We start from the raw sequence: 13898 nt of genomic DNA, 5'->3' as shown, positions 1-13898 counted from the left end.
GTCTGTTGTTTGTCAAAAAGTGCCTTGACACTTGACACACACTAAAGACTCTCATGGGCCATACTAGTGTGAACATTTGTTTGTCTATAACCTGCAACTGGCTCGCAACCAGTCCTGGGTGTACGCAGCCCCTCGCTCAAAGTTAGCTCAGTCCAGCTCACCCACGGCCTGAATGAGGACAAAAGCTATAGAACAAGAATGGATGGTTTATGTGGTGCAAAATAAGACTCACACACTGCTGCCTTGAAAATAAATAAAATGTATTCAAATAATGTTAACTTCTGTTGAATAGAGAACCTTAGTTTTCTTTCAGTAGCACATTACACCTCATGCCATGTTCTGAAAAACAAGCGTTTTTTAATATAATTTTTTAAATATTTGATATAAAATTTAAATATTATTCTGAGTTATTCATGTATCACAGCTGTGAATAAATGCTAATATCAATCACATTTGTTTAATCTACAAACAAAGCTTCAGGCAGAGAGAGAGAGAAATGTTCACACACAGACAGAACAACAGGACAAGACAGGGTACACAAAAACGACAATGTACAGTAACAAAGACTTGCGACATGGCTTAGAAAAGTCGCTTTGAGAACAACAGCAGGGTTTTATTTTACAGTTCCTCCAAATCAACCACATAGTAGACATTGTTTATGTCGCTACTTTCATTCACCCATTGTGGAATGTGTGGGCAAAGGGAAACTGATCCTATAAAATACACCCAAAGGCATATTTCACATGCTGCTAAAAACACATAAATTACGGGGGCTTCGTCATGCAACTGTAGAGGAACATGGCGAGAACAAGCAAACACCACACACACACACACTGGCGAGAGAAAAGGGAGTATCACATCTAACTAGAGAACAGCAAAGGCCGAAGCCAAACAGTAAAGAAGGTTCTGGGAACACGGAACATTGGCTGGATGTTGCAACACAGTCATGTTCTAACTCTTGTCAGTTATATTCTACCCATGTTCCACGGCGTTCTTTCATGTAAACATGCTACATATGTACAGTCAAAACAGTCGCCACGAAAGGGAGCGGGATGAGGAGCAACAGAAACACTGGCACATGACTGAGACGACCTCATATCGAAGAAGCTAATAAGCGATAGGCCGCGTTGGGAATCACTCCCTATCCACTATATAGTGCCATATACAGTGAGGTTGCCATGTTGTTGTAGTGCGGTTCGAGTATGTAGTGAATATAAATTAGCCAATATATCGAGCCCTCTTTGTATCCATCCATCCATCCATCCCTTTTCCGAGCGACTTATCCTCACTAGGGTCGCGGGTGTGCTGGAGCCTATCCCAGCTATCTTCGGGCAGGAGGCGGGGTACACCCTGAACTGGTTGCCAGCCAATCGCAGGGCACATGTAAACAAACAACCATTAGCACTCACTTTCACACCTACGGGCAATTTAGAGTCATCAATCAACCTACCATGCATGTTTTTGGGATGTGGGAGGAAACTGGAGTGCCCGGAGAAAACTCCACACAGGCGGGGCCGGGGATTGAACCCCGGTCCTCAGAACTGTGAGGCAGACGCTCTAATCAGTCGTTCACCGTGCCACTGTATCCCACATGGCATCTTAAAAGTAGTGAACAACCTATGGTCATTAGCAATATATCCCATTGGCACAAATATATCTCACATCACTACACGGACGGAAATAATGTGCTGTTTGTGTTAATTTTTTTAAATACACTGAGATTAAAATATAATAACGTTGTATTGTTTTATGTATTCAATCATTACTACGGAAGGTCTACCAGATGACATTGATCTGGTACGTTGCGGTAATGAAAGCAATTTGACTGATGAGCGAACTTCTGTATATAGTCCACTATATCAAAAAGGGAATGAGTGAATGATTCCGAACACAGCCACATGACACGTTTCCTGTATTGCACATATTGAAACAAAGGACCCGCCGGGACATCTTATGATCGTCATGTAGGCCCTACTGCACATAAATAAATATCTAAATAAATACTCTTCAACTCGAAACGGCAGTCAGCACACATGGTTAGCTCTCGCTATTTGATACGGATGCTTATGATATTCTACACGAGACTTATCAAAATCTCTATTGTCAGTAATGAGGTCATGTAAACTCGAGTGTGTTTGTGTGCACTGAGATCACTCTGAACATGGTTCAGAAGTACAAAATAAACAACCTTCGTTGTAGCTGCAAGGAAAATATACAAAATTAGCTCTAGAAAGGTTACAAACTTTGCTCCGTTCAGGCAAAATGAAGTGGTTTTCATCTCACTATGGTAGATTGCACTTGTTGCTGGCGAAACGACTGATGCGCGTCGTCGTCACCGCGCAGAATATTACAGTAAACAATTGTCCAGAGGACTGTGCTGTACTTGTGTTGCTGCTACTCTGGGCTCATATCGTGTAATCTTTGCACATGGCTCATGAATACACTTGCTTGCAGTGTGGAAAGCAGCACACCCTGGCCCTATGAATGGTTGTACATCATGCAGTTTGCACCTCCTTGAGTACCTTTTTCAGTAGGATACAAATTCTAGGGTTAGGGTTTTACGGTTAGAGTTAGAAGTTTAGGGTAAGGTAATGGTTAGGGTCAAGGTCGGCTTAGTTTAAAGCTACGTACGCACCACGTTTCAGACCGCCGTGGATAAAAAGTGATGGTTGTGAGACAATGCGGGGAACGGGGACGGGTCAACGTGACAGACGATGATTGCCGTGGGTGCCCGGCAATATTTTTTTAACTTTAAAAAAAAAAAAAAAAAAGTCGCCACGGCAGTCACGCTGCAGATAAGAAACCTAATCAGCAGTCGTAGAACAGGGCGAATGCAACTAAACCTATACGTAGTAGGGTGTAACACAACTTGGAGGCGGTTCCTAGTGGGACGCGAAGCATATTTTTACGCCGCCATCTCACATTCAGCACCTACAACACTTCTAAAGCTATGCGTTTAATTTACCTACAATACCTGCCGTGGCAAACGCTTGTGTGTGTCCATGAGAGAGATCGAGAGAGGCAGAAAATGTCTGCTATGCAGTGCAATGCAATATACTCACATTTTGTGTGAATAACAGACTATTTAGCATGTTTTTGTACAAAAGATGGATTAGTGAATTACTTGTTGACAGAGAACTAATATTACCAATCATTTACTGTGTGGCAGTATACACGTGTGGGGGCGTGCTGAGGTCGACTCTGGAGGCATGAGCACATTTGACTGCCGGGCAACAAATGCATCCCAACGCTGCCTGGCCTCCACGTTTTATGCGTAGACAGCCTGGACAGAACGTGGGAAATGTGAGGGACCCCCATCAGAATGTGACGGGCATCCATGATAAACTGTGGGAAAGTGCACCTTTGATCCCAGACCTTCACGAAAACTGTGATAGAAACATGAGAAACCTGTGAACGTAGCCTTAGGCGTCGGGGTTATGGTGAATTGTGCAAGGTTAGGATAAGGGTTTGGGGTTAGTGTACGGTTATGGTTAGGGGATTCGGGCTAGGGTGAACTGTGCAATACGGCACAGCACATATCTGACTCAATGGGCTGTGTTACCTGAATCCAGCGACTAACAATAAAACTCATACTACGACTACAGATACGAGATCTGATTTAAACATGAATATAACGATGCAGCACCTGCTGCTTGTAGGACCTTTACTCTGTCCCTTAAGACCACAAACAAACATGCCACCCTTCCTCAACTTGCTATTGTCAGAAATCCATTTATCGTGAATCCCGAGTGCAGGACGATAAGAGAAACCAATCAAATCTCGCCTCACATTTGCTTGATGCTGTTATTGTTAAGGCATTGTATGGGTGGTATCACCAAGCATTGTGCGGACAAAGATCCCACCGACGAGATATAACTCAAGAAAAAATAAAAAAATCTCTGGCTTTATATGCCAAATTGATCACCCATGCATTACCTGCAAGATATGGTCCGCTGGGATACATGCCGCACTAGTTTAGTCTAGATCAGTGTTTCCCCAAGTTTTTCAGCAACTGGACCACTTCCTCAAAATGTAAAATCCTGCAGACAACCTACCGTCCTACCTCCCTCCTACTCCAACAGCATACGGTGGACACTCTGAACTTCCATCCATCCATTTTCTATACTGCCTATCCTTTTTCGTGTACATATGTACAGTATACCCTTTTACAAGGGTATCAGTAATGACATTTGAACTAAAAATGAACTATATACTCACACTCCAAATTGTCCATAGGTGTGAATGTAACTGTTAATGGTTGTTTGTCTATATGTGCACTGACACTGACTGGCGACCAGTCCAGGGTGTACCCCTCCTGTCACCCAAAGTCAATTGAGATATACTGTAGATTCCAGATTCCCATGACTCTGAACAAGATCAACAATACAGAATATGGATGGATGGATGGTAAACCCATGAAGTTTATGAAGTAAAAACTCACTTGAAATGTTTTGTCAAAAAATTAATTAACTGATTCAATGTGCTACGGGAAATGGTCCAATTTCACTTAATTGGTCCAAATATTACAATTAACTACAAATAATGTATGTTTTTTAATTTATCGATGCCAGCGATGTATATTGACAGGCAGAATTAAGCTGCATAGCCATCTGTTGCCATTCATATGACACAATAATAGTTTAGTGTTTAAGTAAACAGGCTAAGATTTCACACTGAGCAAGTAAATATACAAGTAATTTGAGCCAAAATCATCATTATTCTAGTATATACATGGATATTTTTTTGTGAGATTTTTTTGTACGTAAAATATGTGCCTTGGCTCAATAGAGGTTGGTAAACACTGCGCTTAGTTAACCACAGACCACTTGGACTTCTTCTTGGGGACCACCAGTGGGCCACTGACCACACTTTGAGAAACACTGGTCTAGACTCGTTAGGTGAGAAGACTGTAAAACAAACAAATGCAAGGATGGCTTTTAAAGTACTTCCGCGAATGAGGTGGTATTGCCACTCCTGGCTACACATGCTAACCCCCCCCCCCACACACACACTGGGGTGGATATGGTTACTATAGAAACCGTGCAGGACAACAGCAAAGCCTGGACCAACACTTTGATTCCTCCTGTGAAGTCCACTCGGCGGTTGGGGGGCCCATCTCGCTCTGGATGTGGGCGGTTCTATTTACAAGTGCCATACTTCTGATTGGTCCATGAGCCAGGTAAACACTTAAAAAGCAAAGTCATTGTAAACATTCCACTCCTTTTCGCCTTTGCCAATGAATCTTCTTTGTCCATACCACCTCACTTCGCATCCACGCTACATTCTCTCCAGCTCTTCTTGCTGTCCTAACACCTTTTGCCCTCTGATATGCTTACTGTCACTTCATTCATTCATATGACACGTGTGTGTGTCTGTGTCTGTGTGTGTCTGTGCATCAAATAGTCCTCTACACCAGTGGTTCTCAAACTGAGGTCCCCGTATCCCAAAGCCATAGCTTGAGGTCTGCAAAAATAATTTGCAATAAATTATGTTGTATCATTTTTTAAAAGTGCATACGTATACATGGGGCATGCCAATAATAATAATACTAAAATTACTCCTCTTAGCTTTGGACAGTACAAGCTCTATGATTATGATGTACCATCATAAATCTAATATCCCTTTTTGAATAAAGACTTTCTTTTTTTTTTTTAGAATACAAAATAGGACTTTATTCGTGTAATAATACACCTTTTATCCATCCATCCATTTTCTGAGCCGCGACTCTAGTGAGGAGAAGCGGCTCAGAAAATGGATGGATGGATGGATAAAAGGTGTATTATTACACGAATAAAGTCCTATTTTTTATTTTTGGAGAATATTATATGGGAAAACATGACTTTATTTTCACAACATTACATGTTGGCTTCTAAAACAAATGTGAATTTATCAAATCATTGTTACATTTTTCTCGAAAATAGGCAACTTTTTAAATTCCTATGGCATTTAAGGGTACACATGATAGTTATGTTTAATTGCCATTAGGATTATAAGGTGGTCCTTGGAAATGTTTCTCCCTGGACCCAAAAAGTTTGAGAACCCCTGATCTAGACCTGTGGAGCATGTTAAAATCTGTACTGTATGTGTCTCCTGTTTAGAAGCCTGGGATGTGGCAGTAGGCCTCCAGGCTGGAGAAGAGGATGTAGAGGAACCACAGGCCTAGAAAAAGAAGGCTGGTGAGGATGCGGGACAGTCGGGACCCCCCCAGCTCGCCTCCGATAGAGGGCCGGCGCCGGAACAACAGCACGCCCATGCAGATGAACGCAAAGATAGTGAAGAGCGTGACGGAGAAGGCCAGCGAGCCCGGCTCCACCTCGAATTCTTTGCCTTTGATCCTCCAGTAGATGGCAGCTACCGACCAGGCTACGCCGATTCCCAGGAAGACGTTGACGGCGTTGCTACCCGTTACGTTGCCCACCGAGGCGTCTGCGTGCTGGTCCTGGATGGCGGCCACTTTGCTGGCAAACGTGTCTGAGGGGGAAATTAGACAACTTGGTAGGTTGTGCATCAGTTACTACAGTTGACAGCTGTTAAAAAGCAGTTTTATTTATGAGTTTTAATGTCAAAGTTGCACATCAGTCACTACAGTGGACAGCTATTCAAAAACTGTTTTTTATTCTTAATGCGACATTCTTGTTCGGCATCAGTCACTACAGTGAACAGCTAATAGAAAGATGTTACTTCTAATTGGCAAAAGTCTTGTCCAGTTCTCTTCTCTATGCATGATTCTTGATGTCAAAGTTATGCATTCGACACTACAGTAGACAGCAGTTCAAAAGCATTTTTCTTTCATATGCACGAGTCCTAGTGTCAACATTGTGCATCAGTCACTAAAGTGGACAGTTAATCAAAAGCAGATTTTTTTTTCTACATGCATGAGTCTTGCTGTCACTACAGTGGATGTTAATCCAAGACGACAGAAGCAACTGACAAGTGGGTGCCAGTGAATGGGATGACATACGAGCATCCACTGTAGTGCTTTTGACATTAAAATTCATGCATATACTGTAGAAGTAACATCTTTTGAATAGCTGTCCACTAGAGACTGATGCACAACTTTAACATCCAGAAGCATGCATATAAGAAATACACTTTGAAATAACTGTTCACTGTAGTGACTCACACACATCAAGGCTCATGAAATTAAAAGTACTGGAAAGGAAAACCACCTTCGAACAGGTGTCCACTTTAGTGACAACTTTGACATGAAGAAATGCAAATATGTCTTCACTCACCGGGAATGGACGTTCCCAGGGCCACAAAGACGACGGCGGTCACAGAGTCTCGCAGTCCCACCGTGCAGCCAAAGTGTGACGCCAGGTCCCCGATGAAGGCAGTGAGCAGACCGATGACGCTGATGGAGACCATGAAGCAGGCCCAGCCGTTCCAGTACTCTGTGGGCGGCACGCAGGCGAACAGAACCTTCCAGAAGACTGTGAGAAAGTGCATGACGTAGTCGTAGCAGGACGGAAGGCGCTCCTCGCGGCCTTCTTCCTCGTCATCGTCGCCTGCAACCGGGGGAAGCCACAGAAGCTCAGTGAGGTTTGCAGTACTTGTCTTATCTACCAGATGGCGGCATTGAACCACCAGACATCAATTTACTATGGAAATAGGAGGGCAGAGTCAAAGAATTGTATAGTACAGGCTTGGCTTTTTTTGATGAGAATGAACTAGAAAGAAAAATCTTGGGGTCTGATTTACTAAAGGTTTGCATCTGTCAAACGGGCAAAGTTTTCATTCTAATTAATTAGGACTACTACAATTACTAGTAGGAGTAGATGCAAATATATTAATTTAGCATGTGCAATTTGATTTATCAAACCGTCTGACAAGCAGGTAAAAACCGGCACCACTGTGCGTCACAGAGACTGCGACTGAATGAAAGCCGACTGAGAGAACAGAGTCTTTCCACTCGTATAAACATTTTTGAAGTGCCAGCAACAAAAAATATCAAGACACACAGTCTAATCAGTCAACATTTTGGAGCTTCTGAATACGGGCTGACTGGAGCCAGTCACAACAAGGAGTCATGCCTTTTCCCCTATGACAAAACTACTTTCAACGCGGTATTTCCTTGCATCTGGCTTGTTTCAGTGCACTGTGATAATTAGTGCTTGTCTCTCCCAGAGCAGTTTTTCAGGTAGCTGTCCCAAGTTCTAAACGCACGGTTATGCAGGATGAGCAAATACATCCAGTTCCCACGCACATGACAAGTTAAATCAAACAAAACATGGCTTTTATGTGTTGCTAGCTTCCACAAAATTATCAGAGTGATAGACTGCACTTGTGCAACTTATTCCCTCCTTAGACGGAGTTTGTATATCGTAATTGTAAGTGCACACATTCTTGAATGTGCAAGCTGTACGTGATTTAAAAGTGATCATAACAAGCGTTGTGGTGAAATATCCGAGGTTAGTTTGCATCATTCGCTCACAATTCATCACTTCAAACTTTGTTTTGGACCTGCGTTGTCCTCTCAAAATTTCCGTGGTGAAAACCACAACTGTAAAAAGTAGGGTGGTCGCCATCATTTTTACACTTGCTGCCAAATGCACCAGTATCTCAGTAGATCACACGCAGCACACCCACCAACAGTACGCGCTATCTGTTAGTGAAAACACAATTTAGCCCCCCTTTTTTAGGATCTTAATTCATCAGGCCCTTAGTGTTTTACTGTGTTTATTACAGTAGTATAGAAAATATTGGCATTTACACTGTGTTAGGTGGTCCCAAGTATCAAGAATGAACTATGAATGCAATTTGAAAAAGACCCGCGATGGTGCTCAACTTCAGTGCTTCAAGTTTCTTGCTGCAGCAGTAATTATAGTCTGTAATGCTAATGTTGCAGAAAGACTGCAGGTCAGATCATTTACAGGGGAACTATTGTGGAAAAGTGACTTTTCAAGTGCTTTTACACAAATTACTGGCTATGCGGCGTCCCTCAAGTAAATCTTTTGGTATTTGTCTATTTCTGAAAAGGTGTCTGTGAGCGAGCTCTTGGGAATTTCATCAGTGATGTCAAGGTGGGGCTGATTTACATAACTGCCCCCTACCAAGTTTCTCTGCCCAAGACTCCACAGCAAGAGTAGGCTGGGCGAAGGTCCAGAGCCACTTTCGTGTCACGGCTCGACTACACTGTCTGAAACACTCTCATCACGTCAAAGCCAAAGGGTAAGCAGAGCTGCATTGAGTTTTTTTTGGCTACAGAGATTAGGGTTAGCCAACAGCGTTAGTTTCCGATAAATGTAACATACTTAATCCTTGGGTGAAGCACACGCGCACGCACACACACACAGCTTACCTGCGCTCACAGTGACGGCCTCCACAAACTGCTCCCTCCAGGAGTGTGTGCCGATGACCAGCGCCAAGTTGGTCTTCTTGATGAGCTTGTCGACGGTGCTCTGTCAAAAACAAAGCCCTCCTCATGAGGAGGGCGTATGGGAGATTGTTCAGATCACAGCCTCTCAACACGCTCTAAACAATCCCCCCCCTCGCTCCTGCTTTTATTTGAAATAGGAGGGATTTACAAATCATAATGTTCTAAGCAATAAGACACAACACAAAATATTTGATAATAAGAGGGTTTTTCCCAGACATAGTATTCTAAACAATAAGACACAACACATAATATTTGATAATAAGAGGGTTTTTCCCAGACATAGTATTCTAACCAATAAGACACAACACAAAATATTGGACCAACATATTGTAAAGAAAATAAAATGAAAGAGATATAATTGGAAAGATAAGGCATTAGGATGATGATGTGTCAATTCTTTTAGAAGGCTTGAACATATAAATTTAGAAATAAATTATTATGGATAGGTATGTATAGATGAAATTTATATGATTAAAGGGATTGTAGTGTTTTTGATTTATATATGAATATGTTATAGATATTAAAGTAATATTTGAATGATGTAAGTAAAAGTTGGATGGTTGGAAGGATGATTAATGATTGAAAAAAAGGGGAAAATGGAGGGAATATGGTAAGGTGTGAATAATTTTGTGTTGGTTGGGGGGGGGTAGATTTGGGGTTATAAATATTAAGAATTGGGTATTGGATGGGGGTTTTTTGGGGTAATATGGTGTTTTGTTTTGAGTTGGGTGTTTGTTGGTTGGGATGGATTGTAGGAATGTGATAATTTGTGGGTGTTGGTTTTTGTTTGTTTGGGTTTTTGGTTTGGTGTTTGGTTTTTTTTGTTGGTTTGTTTTGTTTGTTTTTGGTTGTTGGTTTGTTGTTTGTTGGTTTTGGTTGGTGGTGTTTGTTTGTTTGTGTTTGGTGGTTTTTTGTTGTTTTGTTTTGTTTTTTTTGGGTTTGTTGTGTTGGTTTTTTGTTGTGGGTTTTGTTTTTGTGGTTTGGTGTTTTGTTGGTGGGGGGTTTTTGTTTTGTTGTTTGTTTTTTTTTGTTTGTTTTTGTTTTTGTTTGTAAGATTGAAGTTGTTGTTTTTGTTGTTTTGTTGTTATGTAGATGGTGATTGAATTAGTAGGGTTTTTTATGAAGGATGTTATTTGTAGTTGAGGGTTGTTGTAAGGAGTATTGTAATAAGTAGTTTTGAGGTAGGTTAGAGGATGAAAGAAGGATGGTTAGTTTAGTTTGGTTAATTTAGGATGATTGTTTAATATGTTGGAAAAGAAGGAAATGTGGATAGAAAGACGGGAGAAAGTAAGAAGAAGGATGAATGAAAGGATGGGAGGAAAAAGGGATGGAAGGTAGGAAAAAGGTAGGAGCAAAGGAGCTAAAGAAGCAAGTAAGGAAGCACAAAATCCATCCATTTTCGAATGCAAATTCTGATTGATGAATTGAAGAGGCGTGTCCACAAAGTCGTCACGGTGCGCTCCTCAAAAACACGGAGGAGTTTCAACTCCCTTCCCAGACGACGTTTTGAGCTGAAATCTACATTTTCTTTTCTTTTCTTTTTTGCCACTGACTAATATTAGCACCGCCTACTGGCGCAGAGATCAATTGCGTGTGTGTGTTTGTGTGTGGGTGAGGGGGGGGCAGAGCCTTTCGGTGACATCAATAAGTCATTAACACGTGGAGTTGTTAATGGCCTTTAACAACCACAACAACGGCTGCGGGGAGATTTTACGTCAGCGATTTCCCATACGCTTTCTCTGCGGACACATTCGAGACCGATCGATGCAAGCGGACTGACAACAGGCCGCCCAGAGAATTGGTGCATCAATTAAACAGCCTGACCGCTTTTACTATTTCCCCCTCAGCTCTTTGTAGTTATAAACCAAGCCAATTGAAAGATATGTTCTCTTGCAGTCGGTAATACGCTTTTTAGTCATTTCCGCCGTCTAATCAGTGTCGGTTTTTGGCATGTGGAATATGGGCCCTATTCTCCCGTTGGTGCGTAAGTCAGTCATTTACGCGCCTAGCTTCCGTGTTTTCAAGCTACGCTGATTCCGCCATAATGACTTGTGACACACCCCTCGCGCGTACCTGGCCACTTTGCACGTAATGGCTTGAGAGGCGTGACTCATTGAAGTCCGCAGGTGGGTAGAATTCCCGGAATGTGGATTTTTCCTGAGATGTGAAAGCTTTTGAAATCCACTCAAAGACGATGTCGCACTTTAAATGCTGTAAGCGGCGCTTTCAGAAAAACTCCTAAGCTGCCATGTAGCATGTCCATCCATCCATCCATTTTCTACACCGCTTAACCTCGCTAGGGTCACGGGTATGCCGGAGCCTAACTGCGGCCGAGAGGCGGGGTACACCCTGAACTGTAAATATATTTCATAAATGGCACATTACAGAAATTGTATCGGGTACAGCATGCACTGGAATTCCATGCACAGTAGTCATATAAAAGACTTGTGAATGGTGTACCTTGAACTCATATGACTCCTCAATGACCACCTCCAGCCGGCTGTGCTCCCCCAGGATGGGCTTGCCCATCTCCGCAATCCTCCGGGCCTCCTCCTCCTCAGCGTTCAGCTGGCCCTCGTACCCCTCTGGAAGGAGAATTCAAGGCCATCTGAGTGTGTTACACATATGTCAAATGAAATCGCAATCAAGCGAGTGTAAAACAGTGTGTTGTCCTACGTCATTACGGTGCTAAAAGCTGAGCAGCAGGACAATACCGGCAGGCTGCCGTCGACATGTTTTTCTCCACATGGCGCATGCTTGTGATGTTACTTATGAGTGCAGTGAACCCTTGCATATTCTCTGTTCCGCATTCGTAAATTCGCTTAAGTGAAGATTTTTTTTGGGAGGTGGGACTTATCATCCGTTATTTGCTCAAAAACTCCCCTATCTGCTGTTTTGTGCTCAGGCCAAAGCCATATGTGCTATAAAACTATTGATGTGGCACCATTTGGGTGCTAAGAAACCATAATGAAGTGAGGGGAGGGGCTTCATTTAGCCGGGGCATCGGTCCCTACGCGTTGAACGAGTAAATCTTCCGAGTTTAATTTGTGCCATGACTGAGCTTGTAACTCAATTTACTTTATCAATTGGAATTTTCCCCATTGAAATGAATTAAAATACCTTTAATCCATTCCAGCTTCCAATAAACATAAAAAAAATCAATAAAAACAGCACTTGGTTGTATGAAAACATTATAAAATTAATACAAGAGAATGTCCGAAAATTGGTTTTGTAAAGTGTAATTACAGTATGTACTGTAGTATCCGTTTGTTGAATGTAAGCATTTAAGGGGCGTGGCCTAGTGAGTGGTGCCAGGTTGGCGGGGGTTAATTTGCGGCCTACAGCAGCTCCCTGCGAGTGTTCTTATTTTGTGTTTGTGTGTTTGACTGTTTGTCCTGTTAAATAAACGTCGAGAAGAGAATCAGCAAGTCTGGCTCTCCTTGCCCACATGCGAGGGCATTACAGTAGTCGTCACTCGAACAACTCGTAAGTTGCTAAGTCAAGGTACCACTGCATGAACAAGTGAGCATGAAGGCGACGACGAAAGCCACATGACAGTATACTAAACAAAACAAGAAAGAAGCCCCATCTTACCTTGGCTGAGTAGCAGAGCTGTGATGAAGTCAAAAAGAGAGGAAGAATATTTATTGACAAGAAGTGGTCATGCGTGGCAACTCTCTCATCCGTAACACAGTCAATCATTTATTTAGTGTGTTGGTTACATGTGGTGAACTTATTGGATATACAATATGTGCTGCACGTGCTGAACGTGGTGTGCATGTGTTGAGCGTGTTGACTGTATGTGCGTCGCAAGTTGGATGTACTGTGTATGTTCAGCGTATTGGAGGTTTGGTGATTTAAGTGTATGTGCTTTGTGTGTGGCTTGAATGTGCATTGTCCATGTTAGATTACAATATGTGTTTTGCTGTTTTGGGTGATTGTGTCTAGCATTGATGTATGTGTTTAGTGTACTAGAGATACAGTTATGGGCTTTGTGTGTGACTTGTACGTCCTTAGCAAGTTACAGTAGTATGGGGAGAGATCTGTCTCAAAATTATTGACACATATATATCCGCGATTTACACGTTTTTCAGATCCACGAATATATGTGCCATTTACACGTGTTTTAAAAAAATATTTTGTGTGCATTTGTCATGAATTAACATTTGTAAATATTCAATTCTGCTTGTGAATTGTTGTGGATCAGCGGGCACACGCATTTATTTTTGAGACAAACGTAACACAATTAAGATGTTCGGCCTGTCCCTCCATCCGTGAGGCAGCAGTGTTGCTCTCTCCGTTGAGATCACAGACTGTAAAATAGATGATTGCGAGCTACCCGCTCTCTTCCCAGCGGGCCACCGCATGAACATGAAAAATCATTTATCCATCCATCCATTTTCTGAGCCGCTTCTCCTCACTAGGGTCGCGGGCGTGCTGGAGCCTATCCCAGCAGTCTTCGGGCAGGAGGCGGGGTACACCCGAAACCGGTCGCCAGCCAATCACAAGGCACACAGAA

The 13898-nt window shown here is 42.5% G+C and overlaps 1 protein-coding gene across 3 annotated transcripts in view; it reads right to left on the bottom strand.

Annotated features, from left to right (window-relative positions):
• Positions 1–241: 241 nt before the first annotated feature.
• slc8a2b (solute carrier family 8 member 2b) overlaps positions 242–13898 on the bottom strand; it is a 70824-nt gene continuing 57167 nt past the window's right edge. For all 3 annotated transcript variants that reach the window (XM_061783173.1, XM_061783172.1, XM_061783174.1), the window contains 5 exons: positions 12974–12991; positions 11840–11964; positions 9302–9401; positions 7236–7508; positions 242–6471 (listed from right to left, as the gene is read on the bottom strand). In XM_061783173.1, the coding sequence (XP_061639157.1) occupies positions 6095–6471; positions 7236–7508; positions 9302–9401; positions 11840–11964; positions 12974–12991 (893 nt within the window). In that variant the 3' untranslated portion in view covers positions 242–6094. The remainder of the gene's footprint in view (positions 6472–7235; positions 7509–9301; positions 9402–11839; positions 11965–12973; positions 12992–13898) is intronic.

Source organism: Phyllopteryx taeniolatus, chromosome 8, assembly GCF_024500385.1.
Source record: "Phyllopteryx taeniolatus isolate TA_2022b chromosome 8, UOR_Ptae_1.2, whole genome shotgun sequence".
NCBI lineage: Eukaryota > Metazoa > Chordata > Actinopteri > Syngnathiformes > Syngnathidae > Phyllopteryx > Phyllopteryx taeniolatus.
Note: the sequence above shows the minus strand (reverse complement) of the source record. Positions and strands in the feature narration are given on the sequence as shown.